Here is a 26095-nt window from a genome sequence, read left to right as displayed (position 1 = left end):
AGATTACCATCACAAATGTTCGTGATACTGACTAGGACCGACGGTGGATACGGTTAGTTTCCTAATTCCAAGTTGATAAGTACAATTTTTTTTACTAAATATTCCAAATAGAAATTTTTGCCTGACCCGGAAATCGAACTGTGTACCTAGTAGTCCGTAGTAGAACATAATTACTACTACACAAATTTGTTTAATAATATTACTGCTATTACTTGGTTAACTCACTAACATTTAAAGACTGCATACCAGGTGAGATTGCAGTCAAAAAATGCTAGCTGTCGGGTATTGAACTTGGGGTTTATTTGAAAACCTATAGCTTGGCTGGACCAAAAAGTATCGTGCTAGAATTAACTTAAATCAATTTAAGGAGAAAATAACTAAGTATATAAAAATAAATTAAAAACCCCCCAGAAAGTAAATAAATGTAAATAACCAATTTTGGGTGATCCAATATGGTCATGATTTACTACCCGTATTGAGGGGGTTGTGAAAAAATAAATAATTCGTAATTTTGGTGCGGCGGCCATCTCAGACCGATTTTTATTAAACATAGATAAGAACACTTCCGTCTAAATAACCTTTAAAACAAAGAAATTAAAATCAAAATCGGTTCGGCCGCTACACACACACATACACACACACACACAAACTCGCACACACACACACACATACACACGCACACACGCAGACACGTCAAACTAACACTCGTAACACGCTGTGGTTCTTGCGTCGGGGGTTGAAAATAACCTAACCAAGCATACATAAGAGAAGCAAACAATAGCATTGCGATTCAAAAAATCAAAGAATAAAGTTGTAATTATTGTTGCGATTCATAAAAATCTGTCGTATCCGAACCCCATCTCCCGCGATCCCAGCTAAGAAAAGGAATGAAAGTTGAATTCGTTAGCGCATAAGCGTCATAAATAAAACAAAGCGGGCAAACTTTACTACTAGCCTTCTGAGGTCAGAGCAACCTTATTCTGATGCGTTATGTTAGTAAAAACTATTTCATCATATATACCCATTGACGGCCCACTACAGGGCACGGGTCTCCTCCCACTATGAGAAGGGTTCAGGCCGCACTCTACCACGCCGGCCCAGTGCAGATTGGTGGGCTTCGCACTCCTTTAAGAACATTATGGACGATTCTCAGGCATTCAGGATTTCTCACGATATTTTACTTCACCGTTGAAAGAAAGTGGTATTTCAATTACTTAAAAATCACATAACTTAGACAAGTTGTGCGTGCTGGAATTCGAACTCGGCCCCCCGAAAGTGAAGCCGAAGTCCTACCCACTGGCCTATCAACGCTTCGAAAAACTATTTGTTTTTTTTCAAATAATTTATTAACAAAATATAATCTCGCATGTATCATCATGAGCCTAGGTAATGCTTGAAGTTGCGCGTGAGAACGCTACTGCCACAAAGCCTGGAAGGTGGATGGTGTTGAGCACAGGTAGTAATATCTAGGGGCAACGTCTATGAATTCAAGTCACATGTTAAAAACACAACAAAAAAAATAGGTAACTATATAGGTTATTACTCAGATGAAAGACCTAATATAAAGTATATTCTTCTCTTTTTTAATCTGCCAAGTGTCTGATTGCAAGTTCTCTAAACATTGCGCACCTATGAATTGGTGTCGTAACATTGATTTAATAAATTACTGTCGTATGCCTAACGTAATCATTATCTAAGTGTTGGTGAAACATTTTTTTTTCTCTAGGCCTCCTAGTTGATTAAATCGGATATTTAGGCGTTTCCTATGTTAAGTGCAAACAGCGTTAACGTTAATTATTGTATATTATAAATCCCGAAATGTAAAATTATGTCGCCATAATAAAGTAAAATAAAGCCGGGACTAAATTTGCGGTGAAATATTTGATTTTAGAGTTAAGCTGCACCGCTCTGTAAATAAAGGAAGTCCAGAATAAGTGTTCAGCGGCGCAATTTGTCGGCTTGGACGTTTGGGCGCTCTCCGCAGGAAATGAGCGTATTTGTCTTACCTGCGCGGGGAGCGGCCCCACTGATAGCGATCGTAAAACAGTAGTAGTGCTTTTTGTGAAAGAGCTCGTCCGGAGAAAAACTACTGTCATGCTTAATTCTACTGACAAACAGCATTGCTGTGTTACGTTCCAAAAAGCGTTCACCGATGGGATTAGGTACAGGCAAAACGCACGCCTCAGGTTGATACCTGCAACGCCACAATTTGTTAGACGTGTTCCGTTCCGCTTCCGCTGCCGCTGCAAATTATTGCTCTGTTCGTAGGCGTCGGTTTCCACTCACTATCTGCTTGGACCGTGTAACAAAAGTACATAATTGAGCTCTAAAGTTTTGTATCTAACTAATGCGCTAAATCATACCGTCTTTGCGATTATTATTTTTTGTGTCTCTACTGCATTGGTGAGAGATGAATTTGACGGTCGATTGGCGCAGTTTGCAGCAACCCTGCTTTCTTAATCCAAGGCCGTGGGTTCGATTCCCACAACTGGAAAATGTTTGTGTGATGAGCAAGAATGTTTTTCAGTGTCTGGGTGTTTATATTTATATTAAAAGTATTTATGTATATTATTCATAAAAAAATTCATCAGTCATCTCAGTACCCATAACACAAGCTACGCTTACTTTGGGGCTAGATGGCGATGTGTGCGTTTTCGTAGGATATATAAAATTATTATTATAAAATATATGAATATATCATTACTGAATTTATTATAATATCGTTTATTTATTTCATCAAAATTGTACATATTATGAGTGGACGAACTGGCTATCCTAGCTAGATTTTATTTATGTTAAGGATAACCAGCCCTCTCCCCCGGCAATTTATATAAGCAGATTGAAATTAAGACATTACTATTATATAGCTTTAATTATAACATATAATGAAAAAGAAGTAAAATAGTAAGATATTAGCAAAGTGTGTACGATGCTTATTTTGTACAAGCTAATCTGAGGTTTTAGCCTTCGTTTCGTGTGTGGCAAGTGATCAAATAATTAGTAGTTTACGTTACCCTCTGGTACTTACACTAAATAACTTGTATAAAAAAACTCACGCCCACCTTTTACTATTTTACTGCATGATAGAAGGACAAACCAACAAATTTTATGCAGGGAAGCTTTAAATTACAGTTGACGCTCGCTATCGCACCCCAACTTATTCTCCGGGAAACATATTCATAAATTTACCCACTAGCATAAGAGTGTTAATTATTAAAAGGATTATGTTATGTTATTATAGAAGACGAATGTTTATTGCTCACACTTCAACACAGAAAGATGCGGTTTATTAATGTGTATAGTATATTTCCTCAGTTAATGTAGTATTAGACATTTGCACGCCCATAAGCGAAGCGTTATATAGGTGGGTATTACTGTCAGTTTACGCACACCGAGTGATTCTCCAACTTAAAATGTCACTTTATATTATCCTTTAATGCTTTTATAAGTGAATATAAATAGACGAATGTTGAGAAAAAGCACTATTTTTAACACTCATATTTTCAAATCTCTTTTTATTATTAAAACTATTTTTTTTTTTAAAGTTTTGTCTTGAACGTCCGAGTTTCTGTATGTGCGGATCCCGTATCTTGTGGTCACGATAACGAGCGAAATACTTCACTTATCGAGTTTTTTTTATAGGCTTCAGTATTTTGAGGAATAGAAGCCTATTATTCACGGTATAATTAGATGTAGCTTAATTATTGTTTACAAATAATCTCAATTTTATTGTAATGAATGAGATTATCAGGCGTTGAAATTTTTGTACTTTTTCTGAACTCGAAAAACATTTACAAACTAAGCACTTGAAATTGGTATTGTATTTTCTAATTTTTTTATTTCTATTTCAGATCCACCCTGCGATTGGTCGGATCGGAGGCTTCATACAAATTAAGCCCATATGAAATGGAGGCGCTTAATGCGGTGAGTCTTCTTCTTTTTCTATATACCCTTAACCCTTGTTGTGCATAGGGCCAACAATACTTTTCCAACCAGATCCACCCTGATCCAGCGCGATCTTTGAGCCTTTATTACAGAGACCCGCTTCCTTCAAAGTTTTCAGAGGTCTTTGGACCATGCCTATGTGTCAAAGAGGAAGCAAAAACAACTGGGATTGTTTTTGCTTCCTCTTTGATCAGCCTAGGTAAGATGCACGCCGCGCGATATAATTTATGTCTACCCATTATCTCGTCTTATCTCATACTCATATGGTTTATGGAAAAGTTTAAGTTTAAATCGATATTCAAAATATAATAGACCTATTTAATGATCATATAACAAATCATTCTTCTTATTTTTCTATCTCCCTCATTAACAAACGTTGGAGTAGTTACGTGGCGTTTTGACACGTTCTGACATTTGAAATTTGTTTGTTGAAGTATGACGAAACCTAGATAAAACTCTGCGTATCTATTCTGACGTTACGCCACGTTTATTATTAATACAAGTGCAAACTCTAATGATAAGTTTCCGTCTCTGACCCATCTCAAAGTCTCGCTCATATAGAAATAATTTAATTCAGATAAATAGACGTAATGATATATTATGTGAACGAGATTGATGTATTATAATAAGTCCGGATTATTTCAGCAGTGGGATCAAATTAGATGAAGAGCAAACATAGTTATCTCGAGGGATCCCCGAAAACAAATAGTGTATGCTTATAAAGGGACTATGGGGTGACTATATATCCTGGTTTATAGGGGACTGTCAAAATTTTTTGTTTTTCCTTAATTCGATAACGTGTTAGAACTTAGCTGCAATCTTAGCTTATTGTAAGTGACGACATCGTCTGTGTCTCAAATCACATGTCATCGTGTAAGGCGAACGTGGCGCTGATATTCTACCTCTTGTTACACTTTAACTGAGATCACCTTTCAGCACATGGCAATACACTGAGCTACTACGACGTTATTCCACGTTTATTTGGAAAGTACTATTTAATTTTAATATATTTTAATTTTAATCGGTCAAACTTGGAAGGTATAACATTGTCGCAACGACTGAAGTTAATAATAATCAATCTAGTTCCAAATATTTAAATGACAGATTGTATTAGTGCTTTCCTTTTCTAAACGGAAGAGTAGGACAAGGATAGTAACTACAACTAAAAACAATTAGTCATCAGACAGATTTTAAATTAGATTGATTAGGTATTAATTTCGGGCGATAGTGATTCGACATGGGAAATTGACTCTATGATTGTGATTTTGATATATACTATTTAATGGCGTATAGGTGAATATTAAACCGTTATCGGTTCCAAGCGGCACCTTTCCATGCTTAAATCTACTACATAAAAAAATATTTACTGCATTGTGGTAACCTGAGCCAATTTAGTTTTTATTAATCTACTGGAAGTGGAACCTAAAACTCCGCCTTTTGAGCCGCTGTGTACCTACTGCGCCAGAATAGTCTCCGAAGTTATATCTGATAACAAATACGATGTGCTTATGAATGAACTGTGGGGTCACCATGTATTAAATTTACAAGGGACAGTCCTCGTTTGAGACATTCGTGGCGGTTTTGGGTCAGTGAATAATACTTGCGATTTATTTTTAGGATACGCATAATTTTGTAAGAATAAAAGAAAGTACTAGCTGTATATTTATTAAGTTCACGCATATATTACGATAACAACGATATAAAAACACTGGATAAGTGTGTACTAGAAACACATAGGCCTTTGTGCCAAGGCAACTGTTTTCTTACCGCTAATAAGTTAAACTCTAGTTAAATTTTAATAAAAGAGGACCAATGGTAAAGCTGTGATAACCCAGTGGTTTGGGCTTAAGATTTTCGAGGGACTGAGTTCGAATCCCAGCATGCACCTCTAACTTTTCTAAGCTATGTGCGTTTTAAGCAATTAAAATATCACTTAAAGGCGTGTGAAGTCCACCAATTGGCACTGGGCCATCGTGGTGCAACGACGTACCTAAACCCTTCTCAGTGTGGGAGGAGACCGGTGCCCTGCAGTGTAAAATTAACTACGTTAGAAATCAGTATCAAATATGGTCTGGCGCCAGTATCCTAGTGACAATTCCCTTAATCGTAGACAATGGATTCACATCCTACCTTAATTGGCTCACTGTTTAATTTGCACGCTTCTTAAGAAGGTGTTAGATTCTAGTCGTGACTGGGCTCAACAAACGTAATGTAACTTATATGACAACACCGAGCAAAGATTGCTACCTTTTCGTTAGTCTAAGCTATAGAATAATAAATATTATGTTAGAGGGGAGGTCAGTACCCAGATATTAAGCAGATGGTGATGATCATAGGCAGTAGCGTGCATAGAGGGTATGCAAAGGGTATGCAGATGATATAAAATGAAGAAAATCTCGAGTACGAGTTATAAAAAACTTAAGGATAGGCATTGTAACAGTTACCAAAAGCCTTCCCTTAAGTATATATAACTCGTACTGGAGACTTTCTTCATTTTATATCATCTGCATACCCTCTATGCAGGTTTTATAAATTCATCGAATGAATGTCATCATTGCCATCATTATCAAACCATTAGCGACTTACTACAGGGCACGGATCTTCTCTCAGACTGAAATGGGGGCAGAGTTTGAACCCCGGCAACAACATGTAACTTATGTCAATCGTGTGCATTTTAAGAAATAAATACCACTTACCTTAACGGCGAAGGAAAATGTCTTGAGGAAACTTCCTTGCCTGAGAGCTCTCCATAATGTTCTCAAAGACGTGTGAAGTCCACCAATCCGCACTTAGCCAGCGTGGTGGACTACAGCCTAGCCCTTCTCACCCTGAGTCGGAGACCCGTGTAAAAGAGTGATTAAATATTGTAACCGACTAACCTGAAATGTTACCTGCATATATACACAAACGTATAAATAAATTTGATGAAAATGCAATTTACCCTATCGAGTTTTGGCTGTGATCGTGGCAATGCGTCTGGCTTAAGGATTTATATTATTAAACAAATATTATTAAAAATAATAAATAATACTACGACAATACACACATCGTCATCTAGCACCAACGTACTCGTAAGCGTAGATTGTGTTATCGTCACTAAGATAACTGATGAATAATTTACATAATTCACATACCTAAATACTTATAATATACAAATAAACACCCAGATGATGAAAAAAATCATGTTCATCACACAAACACTTTGCAGCTTTGGGAATCGAACCCACAGCCTTGACTCAGAAAACAGGGTCGCTGCCCACTGCGCCAATCGGGCGTCTATTTTTCATCATTTTTTTCATAGACACTAATAAAAGCTTGCTAAAAAAAAAATGATCAAAAATACTATTTTAGAGGGTCAAGTCAAGAAGGTCCACCTAAGTCTTAATATCACTATTATAACACTGATTCAATCTGGCATAAGCATTTCCTTTATATGAGTTTAAAAGAAAACGTCATGATGATCATTCATTTTGTACATAAATCATATTCCAAGTCGATTTACACTGCCGGTATATTTCTTTTGGAGATTTTAACACCCTCTGACACCTCTTTACCCCAACTATTTGCTCTGTCTCGATCGAACATAGCTTTTCTTTTTCGTGTTAACGCTTAAAGTTTTAACGCATACACAAGACATTGCACAGTCAAGCAGATGTTGTAAGGCTCGGTATTGTACTATTACAAAATTGTTATTCCAGTCAAAATATCGCTTATTGTATTAAGCTTAATGAGGTTTACAAAACAGTGGTTTAACGGATTTAATTAAAAAGTATTTGTCTAGGTATATTAAATTAATTAATTTAAAGAAGGAATCCTGAACTTTTAAAGACAGTCTACATAAAAATCAATGTTGAAAGTAAGAAAGGATTTAATTTAACAGTTAACAGGAACAATTAATATACTGCATTAAATAAAATTAATAAATAATCAAACAGGGCAACTTTGGCATGCTAACTTCAATTTTGAAAGAGATTGTACGAAAATTTATGGATCAGCGAATGCAGTGTACACTAAATGTTCGCCCAAACGTATAAACATAATGTTTTAAATTGAACGTGGCTCGAAACCTCATGAAAACTCGAACTAGAAAGCGAATACGATAATCGACTACAAACGCACCACACCAATCGTACGGGCGTCGAATTTATTTCCCCCTACACAAACTTCCGACACCATTTGAAATTCATTCTTTACGAAACGTGTGATGTAATAAAAATAGCGTTAGATCCGAGGTAGTGGGTACATGATAAATTATGCACCCCTCGATTTAAAGATTGCTCGGTGCATTAGGGGCCCACTTTTGATGTATTTTTTAAAAGAAAATGGGAGTCAAACGTGTATTATAGGGTAATCGAGTGATATAATTATTCTATTAGCCAATTGAACGTGTTTACTGTAATTATTTTGGCGCATAAAATATGGGGGTCCCTTAATTCAAAGGGCATGAAATTTAACACTGTATGAAAAGAATAGAATAGAATAGAATATAAAATAGGAAAAACACAAAGGAAAACGGTAAAAGTAATTTGTGCATGGGTGCAAATGCGGCCTTATCACTAAAATAAATCTTTTAAAGGCAACCTGAGCGTGCGAAGCCAATTAAAATTTGGATAGTGGATGGTGCATGTTACAAAAACATAGAATAAACATACATACATTTACATAATACCGGTATAAATGTATATATACTATGAAGAGTTATGAAACGTCAAGTCTGTCTGTTTGTAGTGATTCTACCACCGGTTCGGAAGGCAGATTCTACCGAGAAGAAGCCGGCAAGAAACTCAGCAGTTGCTCTTTTCCAACATCAACAATTTACATTTTGCATTTTAACATTCATTTTTCTATCTTGTGAGAGCTGAAAGCGGAGCCGGATGCTTCCAAGCAACCTTGTCATTAAAAAATTCATCAATTGTATAGTAACCTCGCTGTAATAAATGTGTTTTAACAAATTCTTTAAAGTTGTGCATTGGCAGGTCCAAAATCACCTTAGGAATCATATTATAAAAGCGTACTTTACAATGAATATCGAATATATAATATAGAATGTTAACAATTATTCATTGTAAAGTCAACATCTCCTGAGCCCAAGGCCGTGGGTTCGATTTCCACCACTTGAAAATTTTTGTGTGATGAGCGTGAATATTTCAGTGTCTGTGTGTTTATATGTATATTCTAAGTATTTATGTATATTATTCATAAAAATTATTCATCAGTCATCTTAGTACCCATAACACAAGCTACGCTTACTCTGGGGCTAGATGGCGATGTGTGTATTGTCGTTATATATTGAAAATGGGAAAAAAAAGTTTTTGAGCCAGCAACATTCAGCGGATGTGAAGTGAGACTTGCGCGTGGCTTTATTGGACTGTTTTTGGACACAACGTACTGCATGCAATAATTGCTGAATTAGGGTTCTGTATGATTCTAATTCTGTGATTAAACCCCTAATTAGTTTCTAAGCGATATTGTACCGGAAAGCTTAATCGCTTGACAGTAGGGTGGTAACGGCCGAGGCCTGTCTCATTGCCTCGGATGGGGATCGAACCCGGGAACTTGGTTTATTAGACAACAGCGCTCACCACTGCACCACGGGGGCTGTCAAAATGACAGTAATAAACAAAACCTGCTTCGTTGGTTTTACGGTTAGCATGATCAACTACGGGCCACGAGGTGCGGGGTTCGAAACCCGGGTCGGGTCAAAAGGTACTTATTGTGTATTTTCTGTTAGAGTATTTTAAGTGCCAGTCCGAAGTTAGTTAATTAAGCCGTCAGAACCGGTTATCATCTCTTACGTATGGTAATAGTCGTTAAAAGCCCGCCAACCAGTATCAGGGCAGCATGGTGGGTTTATACTATAAAACCGTCTGTCTTATGACGACGCCAAGCCCAGCAGTGGGACATCAATAGCAGTGCATGATGAGACAAAACCACCGTGTCATCAACTTATCTCTAATTTAAATTGCAAAAGCGTTAGCGGGGGGAAAACGCAACGGAGCCTAGTTTAACGTAATTCACACTTTATTAGGCTGTGGTGATTCGGCAAATACCGATGTAGGGGACGAGTAGGGGTGAAACAAAAACGAGCCATTCCCGTATTTGGTAGCGTCGCGGAAGATTTAATGTACTAAGGACATCCCTTTTATCTCAGTCGACCTCAGGCTCTGGTGTGCTCTGCTGTCTTATGAGAAGGAGGTCCCGGTTTCAATAGTAGGAGGCTTGATTTGATACCCATAGATATCCCTCTCATTTGATACCCATATTTTAGTCAATCTGTTAATTAATTTTTTTTATTAATAATTCCAGACCAGACGTTAAAATGATTAGGTGCTATATGTTTGATGTGTGTGTGTTTGTTGTGTGTGTGTGTGTGTGTGTGATTTGGATTTTGTTTATCTTTATTGGGGAAAGAAAAATAGCCAAGAGGGTTGTTAGCTATGTTTGATGAAAATCGGTAGAAAAGGCCGCCGCCGCAAAATTGCAGTTTACATATTATTTTCACAACTCCCTCAATATGGGTATCAAATGAAAGGGTTTGACTAGTAGAATAATGTACAAGATTTTCAATATCTTGTACATTCGCCGGGGGGGTTTTTTTTCACTATAATTTGCATGCACTCATTTAGATTATCTTATTCATAGCAGGTAGATACTTTAGAAAGCGAGGGGATGAGATGAGTTTGAGTAATCTTTGGCCGAGACACCTCATTGCCCTGGCTCGAGATGCGATGATTACTGGCCGAACTGATTCACGATGAATTGCTTCTTTTGTGGCCCTGTCTGTGGGGAAATCTCATTAATTTACATTTTCTAGGAGATATTTTGTGTTTTATTACGGTAAGGTAGATTTTAAAGCGTGTCACCAGAAGCTTTATTTACTGTTGTGTATGTAGACAAATCGCTAAGTTTGATGTATTATTTTCTTTTTAAAAATGAACAGGAAAAATTGCAGAAACACTTAGCTTGACTTGCTATACCTACTTCGCGAAAAGCTGTATCGTCATAATCATATCAACCCATTATCCGCCCACTACCGCACGGGTCTTCTCCTACAATGAGTAGGGGTTAAGGCCGTAGTCCACCAGGCTGGCCCAGTGCGGATTGGTGGACTCGAGACTTGAGAACATTATGTAGAACTTGCAGGTTTCCTCACCGATCAAAATGTTTTCCTTCACCGTTGAAACAAGTGTTATCTTTATTACTTAAAACGCACATAACTTAGAAAAGTTAGAGGTGCGTGCTGGGATTCGAACTCGGCCCCCCGAAAGTGCATTTAAGGTTCTACCCATTAAATACTTATAATGTACAGATAAACACCTAGACATTGAAAAAAAATCATGTTCAACACACAAACATTTTTCAATTGTGGTAATCGAACTCACGGCCTTTAAACTCAGTAGCAGGTTCACTGCACACTGCGCAAATCGGCCTTCTTACGCTGTCCATAGCTTTTTTTAGAACGAAATTGAATGATAAAAAATAAGCCCCCAAACCCGCATTGAAGCAGCATGGTGGGTTAATGCTCTGATTCCTTCTTCTATAAAAGTAAGCCTGTGCTCATTAGTAGGACGCTGACGATGACAGACAGACAGACAGTTTTCCCGGACCGATTTCGGAATGGTGTTAAATCTCTAAAGATTTTCCAATTATAACGCGAGAGATATTATACAAATGCACAACTGTGTGTGGAAACACATGTGCACTCTCTATTCCAGGAGATCGAACCTAGGATCTCGATTCTGCTGTCAAACAAGCTCATCATTATGCCATAGAGACAGTCAGTAAACGAAAAAAAAAATTTAAACCTAGTACATTGGATAGAAGCAGGCGTTAGGCGGAAATCCGTGATATATTATGAAAATTAAGCTTAATTGTTAAGCCTTAACCATTACTCATTTTGAAGTCAACATCTCCTGAGGATGCTCCGGTTCCGGAGCGAAACGTGCGTAGAGGGTACATTGTCGAAGATCTGTTTGGTGTGGATTATAAGGATTGAAGAAATTATAAATTACACCATACAGATTCTCCTGCTTATCGCGGACTATAGCAAATTTTCATAAACCTAGTACGGTGCCTTTTCGACGCAAGCCCGATTCGCACTTGACTGGTTTTTTTATTACATAATATGTCCAAAAAGTAATTTAAGGCAAAGAGACTGTCAGGAACTTATTCTCTGAGAACATAATCGGCACTCATCCCAATGATCAAAGGCTTAAGAGCCACATTTGGCACACTCTTCGCACTTCAGTCCGATGTACCAATTATATACTCTCACTTTTAAATTACAAAGCATTCCTCACCTATTAAAAATGAGTAGGCACTTAGGTACTTACACGGGTGGCAAAGTTTATTTTAATTTCAGAAATTTAAGAAATAATAAATTAAAAGATAACTTTTATTGTGTAAAGTGCGATTAATAGATAGAACTGTTTTTCTTTTGAATTTTAATTCGAATTTTGAAATTCATATATCGATTTAAAATTAATTTCAAATGATAATAATAAATTTAAAAATAGAATTAAAACAATGTTGAAGGATGTTATCAAACAAATGTGTCAATTTTGTTATACATAAATCTTTAAGCTAAACTACTTTTGTTTAGGTAAACTAGTTTTATAAATTTGAAAATTAAGTTAATTTAGTTTAATTCTAAAACCAATGTTGAAGGATATTATCTAACAAATGTGTCAACTTTTTTTTACATAAATCTTTTAAGTAAACTAAACTACTTTACTTTAGGTAAAATACTTTTATAAATTTAAAAATAGAATTAAACCAATGTTGAAGAATATTCTCAAACAAATGTGTCAATTTGGTTTTACATAAACCTTTAAGCTAAACTATTTAAGTTTAGGTAAACAAATTTAGATATGCCTTAATATAGTGTTGTCATATTCTACTGGAAACATTATGAAAAGGACAGAACAACTATATACCTATCAATTCTGAGACAAATATACAACAGAATTGGTAGATTGGCCATAATATTGTGTTCCACTTTCTGAGTCTAAGGCTTTGGGTCGATTCCCAAAACTGGAGAATGTTTGCGTGTCATGAGTGTCTGAGTGTTTATCTTTATATCATAATTATGTTTTTATATTATTTAAAAAACAAATTTTCATCCGTCATCTTAGGTACCCATAACACAAGGTACGTTTACTTTGGGCTAGATTGCGATGTGCGTATTGTCGTTGTATGTAATATTTACTAGCTATGGCCCGCGTTTTAATCCGCGTTTGTTTTTGTTTAAAAAGCATCCCGTAGGAACAGTTTATTTGGGAGATATGTGGCATTCAATTAAGGTGTAGTTTTGCATATATTTTGATACCCTCGATTATAAAGCTATTTATTTAAATAAGTCTTAATACTGCGATACTTATGTAACCCACTTTTGTTTCCACGGGCGATATCATAAAATTTTAGAACACAAAAGCTGCTTTTGCTACTATGATAGTGGGATTTACTCCATCGCGGATATTTCTTACAGGTAATAATAAGTACTTTAATCAGTAACTAGTACATATTTTGTATGTATCAATAGCGCACGCCAAGTAACATGTAAATACCTTGGGTACATTATTGCAATTTTATTAAAGATTTCCTTTTTTTATTTAAATAAATTTTAGCCTATGTCACTTGGTGGTAGTTAAGCTTTCTATAGGCGAAAAAAATTTAAAATCGTTCTAGTAATTTTGTAGCCTATTGGGTACAAACAATCTTTTCTATTTATAATATTACATTTATAGTTTAGTAGCGATTCCTTCCCGTCGGTAGGGGTATTACCACAATTTGCTACACGTTCGCCTCAGCCACCGCATTTCCCCTAAAATCGATAGAACATCTATCAATATAGTAAATTTGACTATAACAACGTGCTTCCTGCGTGCCGGTAGCGTGGGGAGTAAAAATTAATAAGGGGAAACGTGATTTTAACGACGCCGAGACAAATTGATGTCGAATGGCGAACGATCATTTGTTGTTCTATTTGGTGTGACGTATGTGTTTTTCCTTATTAAGAGCTTTTATGCGATAATATCAATAAGTATAGTATGATATACAGGCGGTTCATAGTCACTTCGTGTAACTAGAAGATCTGATGTACCGTGAGGCTAAGAAGTTTTCCAATGGATTTTTAAATGATCGACGTTCATACAAAAATTTCTTGCCTGATTAATTCTCTTAGGGGAATAATGTATAAACGTCCTTTCTGAGTACACCTTTAGGATTCACAAAGTATACAATGTCAAAATTTCAAGCAATAACTCACTAAAAATTAACAAATATCCTATATTAGTAAATACACCACTAATATGCTCAAAGAATATTTTCTCGAAACACACTACTACAAACTACAAACCAGATGAACATGAAAGTTTCATTAAATTAATAAATATCCTTTCTTAGAAGGTTCACATCTAGAATGCTAAAGGAATATTCTCACTGACTTTCAACCAATAACTTTTGTAGAATTTATAAATATCCTTTCTTAGTAGGTTCAAATCTAGAAAGCTCAAGGATTTTTATCACTGACTTTAAAGCAATAACTTTTGTAGAATTTATAAATATCCTTTCTTAGAAGGTTTACATCTAGAATGCTCAAGGAATATTCTCACTGAATTTCAAACAATAATTTTTTAGAATTTATAAATATCCTTTCTTAGAAGGTTTACATCTAGAATGCTCAAGGAATATTTTCACTGAATTTCAAACAATAATTTTTTAGAATTTATAAATATCCTTTCTTAGAAGGTTTACATCTAGAATGCTCAAAGAATATTCTCACTGAATTTCAAACAATAATTTTTTAGAATTTATAAATACCTTTCTTAGAAGGTTTACATCTAGAATGCCCAAGGAATATTCTCACTGAATTTCAAACAATAATTTTTTAGAATTTATAAATATCCTTTCTTAGAAGGTTTACATCTAGAATGCTCTAGGAATATTCTCACTGAATTTCAAACAATAATTTTTTAGAATTTATAAATACCTTTCTTAGAAGGTTTACATCTAGAATGCTCAAGGAATATTCTCTCAAAGGTTTCAAGCAGCAACTTTCGTAAAATTTATAAATATCCTTTCTTAGGCGGCTTATACTTATTGTATAAATATTAATGTTAGTTTTTAATTACATTATGTATTTATTAATTAGACTTATATGAAGATGATAACTGGTTAATATATCACCTAATTCCTAATGCACCTCCAAGATTCTCAAAGAATATTCAGGTTTAGGTTTAAAGACATTTATTTCCATAAAAGACCTAAGTCACTTACATAGGAAACTTAGTTTTCTATAATAAATTAATACACTTCGCCATTAGACTAAACTAAATTCAATTTTACTATTATCTACTCATTCAATGTATTCGCCTTTAAATTTATTGGTATTACTTAATATATAAGAAGCTAATTTAGTTTTGAATACATTGAATGAGTTTACATTTTTTATAAGTATAGGTATTTTATTATAAGATTTGGCGCCTTAATAGGTAAGGGATTTTTTACCATAATTTGTTCTTGTTTTAGGTAAGGTTAGGAAAATGGCTCGACGAGTTTTATTTTTCTGTTTTGTGAAAGTGATATTAGTGTGGATTGTTTTGTTTATTGATTTTCTAATAAAGATGCACGTGCTATATATATATAATTGATGAATGTTCATATTCTCTCAATATATCAAGCAAAAACTTTAGTAAAATGTATATATATATATCATTTCATTGTAAGTATAAAGAACTAGTCTGGAATGCTCAAAATTTTAAGCAGAAAACGTAAGAGTTATAAATAATCTTTCTTGATGCACCTCAAGAATGCTCAAAAAGTATCCTCTCAGAATTTCTAGCAGGAATTATCGAATTTCAAATACCTTAAAAAACTGCACAACTATTCCAACGTTATGCCACGTTTATTAATAATCCCCATTTTTGTCAATCTCCCAGGCGCGGCGGTGAGCGCTATGTTTTCTAGTGGGGGTCCCGAGTACAATCCCTGGCAGATGCAATTTGGAAATTAATAATTCCTGAATTTTGTCTGTTCTGGTATTGTGGGAGGCTTTGGCCGTGGCTAGTTACCACCCTACCGATAAAGACGTGCTGCTAAGCTATCTGCGTAGAAACTGTTTGGGAAGAGTGGGTTTTGGCGTAGAGCAGGTTTAATATAACTGCAATGCTTAGCTTTAACGGGTTAGCCAGTTACAATTTTAGACTACATAATCACTTACCATCAGGTGAGATGTGGTGCAGTTAAGGGTTATCTTGTAGTGGAATATATAAAAAAAAACCTCGAGGATTTTCGTTTATGGTACTCCATAAACAAACTCTCCATAACTATTAGAACTCAGTGCGAACAGAAATACGCTCGATATTCTATAAAATAATGATCGACGCACACAATTTTATTTATAGCATTCAAGATTGTTAGGGTGTGTGCACAATGCACACATGCGCGATCCTCTGCTGACATGTTGATCAATATGAATACGCCCTTATTGATACAACGCGGCGTGCTACTTAATTGAGGCTCAGGTGCTTCTGAACCAAGTGCCAATTATGAATAGGTATTATTAGTACGGGATAAATATATTGGGTGTTATATTTTTTCTTGTCATATTGTTGAAATGAGCTGTATTCTAAATTAGCCCCCGACGCCAAAACGACGGGTTGTTGTGTTTGACGTGTCTGTGTGTGTCTGTCTGTGGCATCGTAATGCCCGAACGGATGAATCAATTTTGATTTAGTTTTTTTGTTAGTTGGGAGTGTTTACTGAAAATTAGTCCAAGATGGCCGCCTCTACAAAATAGAGGCGGCCATCCACTAGGGCTGGACTATTAGAATACTATCATAGGGCAGTTTTTCAGAATTAATCAACATGCTTATTTCCTATCTTCTGCTCATAAAGCTACGCTCATCACGGTTAGATAAAAAGTCTGACAGAACGGTAAGATTGTTTACAGCCAAAGCTCAATCAAAGTTCAAGATTGCAAGCACAAAGTCTTGCGAGTAAAGACAAGACTTTGTCATTCGCAGGAGTTTTAAGGAGTCATCACGCTTGTCTCATGTCAAGACAGTGCTTTGTCTTTTGTTTTAAAAATGCCGCCATAGACAATGACTTTGCGTTCTGCTGTCTTTCTCAGCTTTGAGCCTCGAGTTGTTTGTTGAGGATTTGTTTTTTTTTTTAAATAGTCATTGATAGACCAAGCAGTTGACCCACCGAATGGTAAGTGAAAAATCATAGAAATGGTTACATTTGGCATGGTATGCAAGGAATATGGCCTGTAAAGTGCCGCATTGTGTCCATGAAAATGAGTTAAGTCAATCATATCAACCGATAGACCTTCACTGCTGGTCATAGGTCTATTGTAGGGAGTTCCAAATTCCACGGTTTTGTGCCGCTTGGATCCAGCGGCTAACTGCGACGCGCCTAATGTCGTCCGTCCACCTCGTCGGGGGTCGACCAACGCTGCGCTTACCAGTGCGGGGCTGCCATTCCAGCACCTTGGGACCCTAACGTCCATCCCTCCTGCGAACTATGTGCCCCGCCCATTGCCTTCAGCTTCGCGACTCGTTGAGCTATGTCGGTAACTGTGGTTCGTCAACGGATCTCCATTTCTGATTTGATCACGTAGAGTTAAGGCTCACGTGCATGTAATTACACCAGAAATATCGCCTTTCAGATCGAAATACAGCATTGTCTCTTGGCGGCAGAAATAAACATGGCGGTAGTATTTCCCCGGATGAGCTCTGCAACAAAAGGCTACTAACAGGTTACCTAACAGGTTATCCCGCTAACATCTTAGACTGCATCATCACTTACCACCAGGTGAGATTGCAGTCAAAGACGGACCTGTAGTGGAATAAAAAAAACATACTTAAACTACAATTTCTGCTCGACCATTAACCAACATGTACAAAACGACGTTACAATGTTCCATAACCCTTTATAATGGGCATTTCTCTTATGCACAAAGTACAACTTTTAATTGCTACGCAAAGTGTGCCTAACCGGTGTGGATGTCTTATTTACTTTATCATAGAGCAAAATGTAATTATTCACGTAAAGACTACATGTGTACAGTACCATTAGTACAAGATTTGTTCGCTCGCAATCGAGGAGTCGTTTTCGAGTATCGAAAAACTTGATCATCTGAGTAAAATGGATTGTATTCAGGTATTAAACTTTAAAATTATGTTAGAAAAGAGCAATCTGCTGAGTTTCTTGCCTTCTCAGTGGAATCTGCCTTCCGAACCGGTGGTAGAGTCACTACAAACAGACTTGACATTTCATAAGTGCTTATTAATTAGGCCTACTTGAAATAAATGAATTTTGAATATTAAAACTCCAATTTGCCTTCAATTCTTTAGCTACTGCTTTTGGCAGAGCGTTTGTCGAGTAAAGAATTTGCGAGTCATAAACAAGTAAGACTATGCCAACTTTACTCTGAAGGTTATAGGTTTGAGTTTGATATCCGAAAACGACTCTTCGATTGCGAGCAAGCAAATCTTGCACTAAGCCTACAAACCGGCGCATCAAGCTCGAGGATTTTGAAGGATTTGCTTACGTGCAGGCAGAAATTATTCCTCAAACTGAAGAGTCCTCGAATAATTGAGACCGGCATCGATGTAACCACCCCCCCGCCATGTTGGTGAAAACCAAAACAGAGATCAAAGCGACAATGCGGGAGGGTGAATTTGTCTAGGTGATTGTCTGTCAGCGCCCTAAAGCGTCTAGATGTGGCATTGATTTAGCAAACATCAATATCCTGTAGCAGTCCTCTGCTGGACAAAAAGCATTGCCCATAATCCCCACCCACTGAGTAGACGGGTTGGTGATGATGGTGGTAGTAGCACCGATAGATGCATAGAATAACTTTATTGCTACCAAAGTCAAAGTCAAAGTCAAAAATATCTTTATTCAAGTATGCCCATAGGTGGCACTTTTGATGCGTACATAAGAATTACATGGTATTGAGATAAGGCGATAACCACATTCGTAAACTTAAAACTTAAGCTACGAGGGTTCCACCAACACACAAAGAAACGTTGTTGCTCATTCTCCGTTATATTCCTTTAGTTACCTCGTACATCACCCGGTAGCAAAAAGGAGTGACAACATGTATTCTGATCTGCCGCCACCATACGGCACTGCGCCGGTTTGGTAATGGTTGGTCAAATACATGCGGTTTTTTTTTTACTATAAACGTATATCATTCGGAGAGCCAAAAAACATTGAGACTAATATTATGCGTCATCGCATACCCATACCATAGGAGTAATGAATATAATAAACTCATTACACATATTATGTCCCTAGTTTGAATGCTCTCTGCTGAATCTACGGCTTAAATTGTAAGCAGCGACAGTGTGAATGATACTAACAAAAAAACAGCCAGGTTAAGTTTTTTCTAAGTTTCTTTATACACCAAGGTGGTTTTTGAACCGCCCCAGATTTAGTTTACAAGTTGGGAAACTTCACGACGATGGAAAAAAATAATTATAAACTTATTACAAGTGCCAGGCAAGATAGTTACATAGTATCCATAGTTCTGTTATGCCTCTTGGAACAATAAAAGTTTTGAAAATTTAATAATTCGCCTCGGTTCTATATTTTGACTGATCGGCTATGTTGGAGCTGAAATAAGTAAAATTTATTAAATATTAACCAATATTAAATATTATTTTACAAAATAAGTACTTAATTAACAAATAAGTAAATCTTACGTACTTATTTAGTGACAACATAAAAACATAGATTTATGTTTTTTGCTTTTAAAAGAGACAGTGACTATCTCTTAGTAAGTTTTTCTACATGGACAATATTATGTAGATTTTACCATACGGCGGTGTGGGATGTGAAGATTAATCATGTGATAATTTATTGATGAGAATTTTAAATAATGTAGTCATTCATTTGTCATCAATATATGATAAGAAACAAACTTAGAGATGTTATTTTTGCCCTATCTAGATTTTCTATATCTATAACTATTTCTATATCCATACCTACGCAATAATAATTGCGGAGAGTGTTACAGTGTACGTCATTAAATACGCAACAAAACTGACACCCCCGATGAATGTGATTCAGGAATACAAGTGGAATATGGTGAAAAACATTACTATTTATTTAAAGAGCTCACGCACTTTATGTGTTTTTATATGCAATATAAGGGACAAAAGTTTACCCTTTTTGTCCCATGCACTTTAATCACGAGAAACGATTTTGGCAGAAGTATATAAAAAACCGATCGAGTGAGAGTAAGTCTCGTATACTGAGGGTTTCGCACTTTGGATTATAAGTTTATTTTTTCTTATAAATTATATATTTTTTAAATTCATTACTTTAATTAATAGACTGACATTCGACCAAAAAAAACTATATCTCTTGTTTTACCATTACAAACTTCCTTTTCTATAAGCTAGTACTTTTTAAGGGTTTCAAGATAATGCGGGTATTTTTATATATTTTATTATATTACAAAAACTATGAGGTTTCAAAAAAAAGGTAGTACATTCAAATAAAATACAATTTTATTAAACCATAGTTCTACATGCCGGTCGCCCCATCGTTTAACGATAAAAATAAAAGAATAAAACAAGACGAGAATTATTTATAACCGATTCAAATTTTAAGGAAAAATACACATTTTGAACAAATAGTTTGATTTTTACTCGGAAAAATTACCCTTAAAATAAATCCAGAAGCACTTTTAGTGTTTCAGTGGCTTTAATTAGTGTTTGCAAACATATTTTTGCTTATTTTAAATACAAACTGCGCTCGGTGTGTATTTTTCAACACAGACTCTACAGACTACATACTCTAGCGCTAGTATGCGTCTCTTTGCAAGGAAGTTTGTTATTAAGTTACGTCACACGATCAAATCAAAAAAAAAACTCAACACCACCTCCATCAACTGCCGTTGGGAGAGGCCTAGCTCAACCCGCCCACGATAACGCAGGCGGGCGGGTAGGGGGTCGCAGTAGTTCGTAGTAGTAACAAAGAGGACGCTGCTGACGGATGGAGTATGACACCCACGAGAAGTGGAGAATGGTGATGGCGGACGTGTAGTGGTGTATTCTAACCTACCGTCACAACATTATATTGGCTTGAACGTTTTGAGAGACGATTCAAACCCGGTCTAAGAGACACTTTTTGTATGGCTAAATAAGCCGATACGCGAGCGACATTTACAACAAGTATACGGCAGTTGATATGGCCGTAACAACACAGCACATATTATAGGTCATCGACGTGTATTTAATTTTTTCATATCTCGCGCTGGAATCGTTATTTTTAGGGGTAAATAGCCTACGTGTTAATCCAGGGTATTACCTATCTACATTCCAAATATCGGTCTAATAGTCTTGCCACATCCAGCGGCTCTAACTCCCCGCGTTTAATAAGTGCGGCGAGCGATACAGCGTACGTCATTACGCCGCAAAGGGCAACACCGACGCGGAATGCTTTGTATCGAATCTTTATCGGCTTTTTATCTCCCACCTTCCGTACGATGTTTGTCACTCTTTGCTCTTTACGACTTTTTTATATGGCCACGCAATCTTGTACAGGTACTGTTATAAATTATAAAAAAACTCCATGACAAGTAAATATTTTACTGCAGATGGATATTATGGTGAAACGGGGATAGGCTATTGGTCAAGACTTTGGCTTCACTTTTTTAAAAGGTCGTTTTATACAAACCACGTGGGACCCGATGGTTTTACCTGTGATAAAAAGTAACCTAACTTATGTTACTCTCCTTCAATTAACTCCATGCCAAAAATCAAGTTATTTGGTGTCTTAGCGAAGGTGTGAAGGAAGGACAAAAAACACGCTTTTGCATTTATAAAACTAGTATTGAAATATATTCTAAAGTTATTTTAACATCTGTCATTACAGGGCGAAGTTGTCCTAATGTAACAATATAGATCATTAAATCAATTTCAAAATAAGACATAACCTCTCTATACTATGTTCCTCTCTGCAGTCGGTCCCGGCCTGAGGATCATGACCACACCTATCGCGAATAACCTTGTTCCACAAACTGTAATGGCGCAGTGTGGATTGTCGTAGTATATTTATTTTTATTTATTTATTTTATTGTTCTTGTGATAAACCTCTTACCTGTTACCTCTTCATCATCATCATACCCGGCCATAACCTATTACCGGCCAACTACAGGGAACGGGTAGTCCACCACGCTGGCCCAGTACGGTTTGGTGGAATCCACACACCTTTGACAACATTATGGAGAACTCTCCAGGGTACAGATTTCCTCACAATGTTTTCCTTCACCGTTTAAGTAAGTGATATTTTAATTACTTAATATATATAAAAAACTATACTTATGCATTTATATTATTAATGAGGGAGTAAGTGTTATTCGAAAAGATCAAAATTCAAAAATCATCTATTTCAAATAGGCCTACTTTATAAGCACTTTTGAAACGTCATGTATGTCTGTTTTTCGTGACTCTACCACCGGTTCGGAAAGCAGATTATACCGAGAAGAGCCGGCAAGAAACTCAGTAGTTGCTATTTTCTTCAACGTTAATCAAAATTAAGGATATTATAAACATAATGGCGCATCGCTTTCTGTCTACACGTTACAGAGATTGGCGGGATGCTGGTTTGTTCATGATGTTAAACAGTTGCAGTCCATCTTACGGAATCCTGATGAATAATTGAAGTGATCCGTCATCGTGCTCTTAATATCAATATTATTTAATCTACTGAAATAGATTAAGAGAGAATAAGTATACTGTCTACAATCTACAGTCAGTTATTTCTGGTGTACATGGGTGTAGATAATGATCTCCACCCGCTCGAGAAGAGAATAGAAGAGAAATAAGTTATTAAAGATATAATGAGACTTAAATTAAAAATTTAATGATGTAAGTTTATTGTTTAAATAAAGTAAAGCAAAATCTAGCCCGGCGAAGCAGGCTGGGTACGCCAGTTATATAATAGATTTATTAACTTGACGATCTTTTAATAGTAACTAATTATTCTGAAATTTATATATATACTAGCTGTTGCCCGCGACTTCGTCTGCGTTTATTTTTGTTTTTTGAGACACATGGACATTAAATTTAGGTGTAGTTGTACTGAAATTTTGAAGTTGTGTATTCTTATAAAAAAAAAAAAAAACTAATCGCATAAACAATATCTGAAAAGAACTCTCTGACCTTTCTTAGCTTCCCCTATCACTCACAAAAAATAGTAATCGTTATAGGACGAATCGAAATCGCGTTGTTAGTTGATTTATATGCTATAATAATAATATATAATAATAATAATAACGAGGAACATTTCTAACATTTTTATTTAAGTCTTTGTCTAAAATCGTCAAACTTTTTCATTACCTCTCCCCAAGGAACTGAGCTTAATTTAAGGATAAAAAGTATCCTATATTACTGCTATTACCTCCAAGAATATGTTTCCAAAGTTTCATGACGATCGGTTCAGTAGTTTTTGTGTGAAAGCGTAAAAAACAAACTTACATTCACATTTATAATATTAGTAGGGATAGGGATTTCTCCTAACATCAATTATAATCCTAAGACAGAAATCGTGTATTTGTAATAATTATGAGTGTCAAACTTTATTTTATTGCGACCTCATAACTATATTAAGACATGGATGAAAGTAAATAAATAAATACGTAATCAATCTGGGGGTACAATGTAACGTAGAAACTGATTAGGGGTATGACTGCCATACTCCCTAACAGGTTGGACGCTACCATCTTAGACTGCATCATCACTGGAGGTAACCAGGTAAGCCTATGCAGTTTAGGGCTAACTTGTAGTGGAATAAAAAAAATTATGATGATATAATAAAACTTCAATGTATATTGAAGTTTTATTATATCATCATAATTTTTCCTAACGGAAAAAGAAGTTGTACTTCCTTGGCGTAACAGGATAAAAATCTTTTCAAAAATGTTATATTTCGCCTTATTCTACGTTTGCAGAAAAAACTACACTATGTAACTCTCTATTAGAGAGGCATACCTATAATTTTCAGACACGTCAGCTGCGGCTCCCAGTCCTGATGCTGTGTCCCTGATATGAGATGAGGGCAATGTGTCAACACATATTGCTTCCCACTAAAGCACCCTTCCCTGGGAACTAGTGCCAATCCATCAGGTCCATCAGCAGGAATATCTATGTCAATAATTAATATAAAACAAAATATTCTTCTTTACAATATTTTGCACACGTCTCGTAAGTCATATAAAATGTATTGTAAAATGTATCTCGTAATTTCAAAAATAGCGTTCCATAAATATTAGGCAAGTTTAAAAATAGCAGCATGCCAATAATAGCAACGTCACCTCTGGGTCCTGTTACGGGTAAATTGTTTCCGTGTTCAACAGATGTGGAGTCTGTCTGTCCGTATATTGCGCAAATTGTTCAAAATAAGTTTATATAAAACGTAAGCTTAGAGAAAAATCCTATTATAATGTTAAGGATTACTTAAACGATAAAAAAGCTTGGGCGTGAATTGCTCTAGCTTCAAAGTTTAATATAAATTCACTTTGAGATGATGATAACAAAAAAAAATTACCCGGCTAAGTTTGTTGGGCTCTTCTTAGAACAGGGCGCGTTAGGAACCATCGTAGCTTTAGGTTTAAGTTTGCGATAGAAGTTATCACCATTCCATTACAATTATGTAAACATATATGTATGGACGCTTCATAAGTGCCTGTGATAGGCAGTGGCTTGCATAGAGGGTATGCACAGGGTATGCAGATGATATAAAATGAAGAAAATCTTCAGTACGAATTTAAAAAATACTTAAGGTTAGACATTTTCAGAGTAATAAAAAGCCTACCCTTAAGTATTTATAATTCGTACTGAAGGATTATCGGATTATCTTCATTTTATATCATCTGCACATTTAATAAACAAATGAATACTAACCAATTACAATCTACCCACATTGTCATAATATAAAATCGACTGCTGAACGGTTTTACGGCTGGATTGACAGAAATAAAAGCCTACCCGTGTAAACGAAACGACCGGTAATGAAAATATTTTTTTTTCTATTTTCCGTTTTCAAACGTTAATATCAGTGAGGCTACACCTCCTGATTGAACTTGCTTATAGTAATGAGCTCGTTATTTTGTAACGCAAAGTAGTGGAAATATGTATGATATATTTTCAATAACATAGTTATTGTTAGGCTTAGTTTAATGGGGCCTTACCTGATGGCAACCATATAATAAGGCCATACATATAGCCATACCCAGGTTGATTCAGTGAATTCCCTCGACAAACATATTTGTCACTAATGAAACTTAAATCTGCGTAGCTACATTACTGTAGCTAATATTTTTGTAAGCTTACTGTAATAAAGCCATGTCAGATATGTTGCACTGAAATACTACGGTTGAATAATTAGTATCAATTTGATATTGTATTTTCTTGTTTTTTTAATAAAAGTATTTAGGCGGTTACTTTTCTTACATATTATCTTACTCATACTTACGGAGACACGTAGTTGTATAAACTGTTTGATATTGCCGCTTTTAATCATTATTTAAACGAAATTTAAATAATCTAAAGTTTTCAAACTAAATAAGTAAGAAGTTAATTACGTTTATCGAAGTTCATAAATAATTTTATGAGATGTAGGAATGAATTTCTCTCCAACGGTTTTGTTTGTATTAACTATTCATTGAAGCATTATAAAATGGATCCTATATCATAAAATTAGTGCAGTCCTACATAAACAAATCCTCTGGTTTTATCATAGAAATTGTAGAAGACTCATTTAAAAATCTGAGATGGAGGATAGGTAGCATCAATGGACAATAGCAAAACACTCTAAATGCGAGTGTTATTACTTAGTTTAGCTTTATTATCAACCATTATAATAATATGTCGTTATATTCAAAACAATTCTTATGAAAATGTAAATATAAAATTATTGAAATAAAACCCAATACTAAAAGGTGTATCCACACAGGGCCACGTCACGCATATTCGAGCACGTTTTCATCGCGTAATAATCGCTCGCACCTGTCATCCATGCCACGCGGCTCGCTCCGTCACTGTCTGCCACTGCACGAAACACGAATGTAAACAAATACATCCATGTACTTTCTCCTGAAACTGGCTAAGCCATACATTGTCTATAAATT

The 26095-nt window shown here is 35.8% G+C and overlaps 1 protein-coding gene across 1 annotated transcript in view; it reads left to right on the top strand.

Moving 5' to 3' along the window:
* The window catches only part of LOC120627376, a 434081-nt gene that overhangs the window by 105354 nt on the left and 302632 nt on the right, over nucleotides 1–26095 (top strand). The window contains exon 3 of the mRNA XM_039895369.1: nucleotides 3852–3924. Within this exon, the coding sequence (XP_039751303.1) occupies nucleotides 3852–3924 (73 nt within the window). The remainder of the gene's footprint in view (nucleotides 1–3851; nucleotides 3925–26095) is intronic.

This window comes from Pararge aegeria, chromosome 11, assembly GCF_905163445.1.
Source record: "Pararge aegeria chromosome 11, ilParAegt1.1, whole genome shotgun sequence".
Classification (NCBI taxonomy): Eukaryota; Metazoa; Arthropoda; class Insecta; order Lepidoptera; family Nymphalidae; genus Pararge; species Pararge aegeria.
Note: the sequence above shows the minus strand (reverse complement) of the source record. Positions and strands in the feature narration are given on the sequence as shown.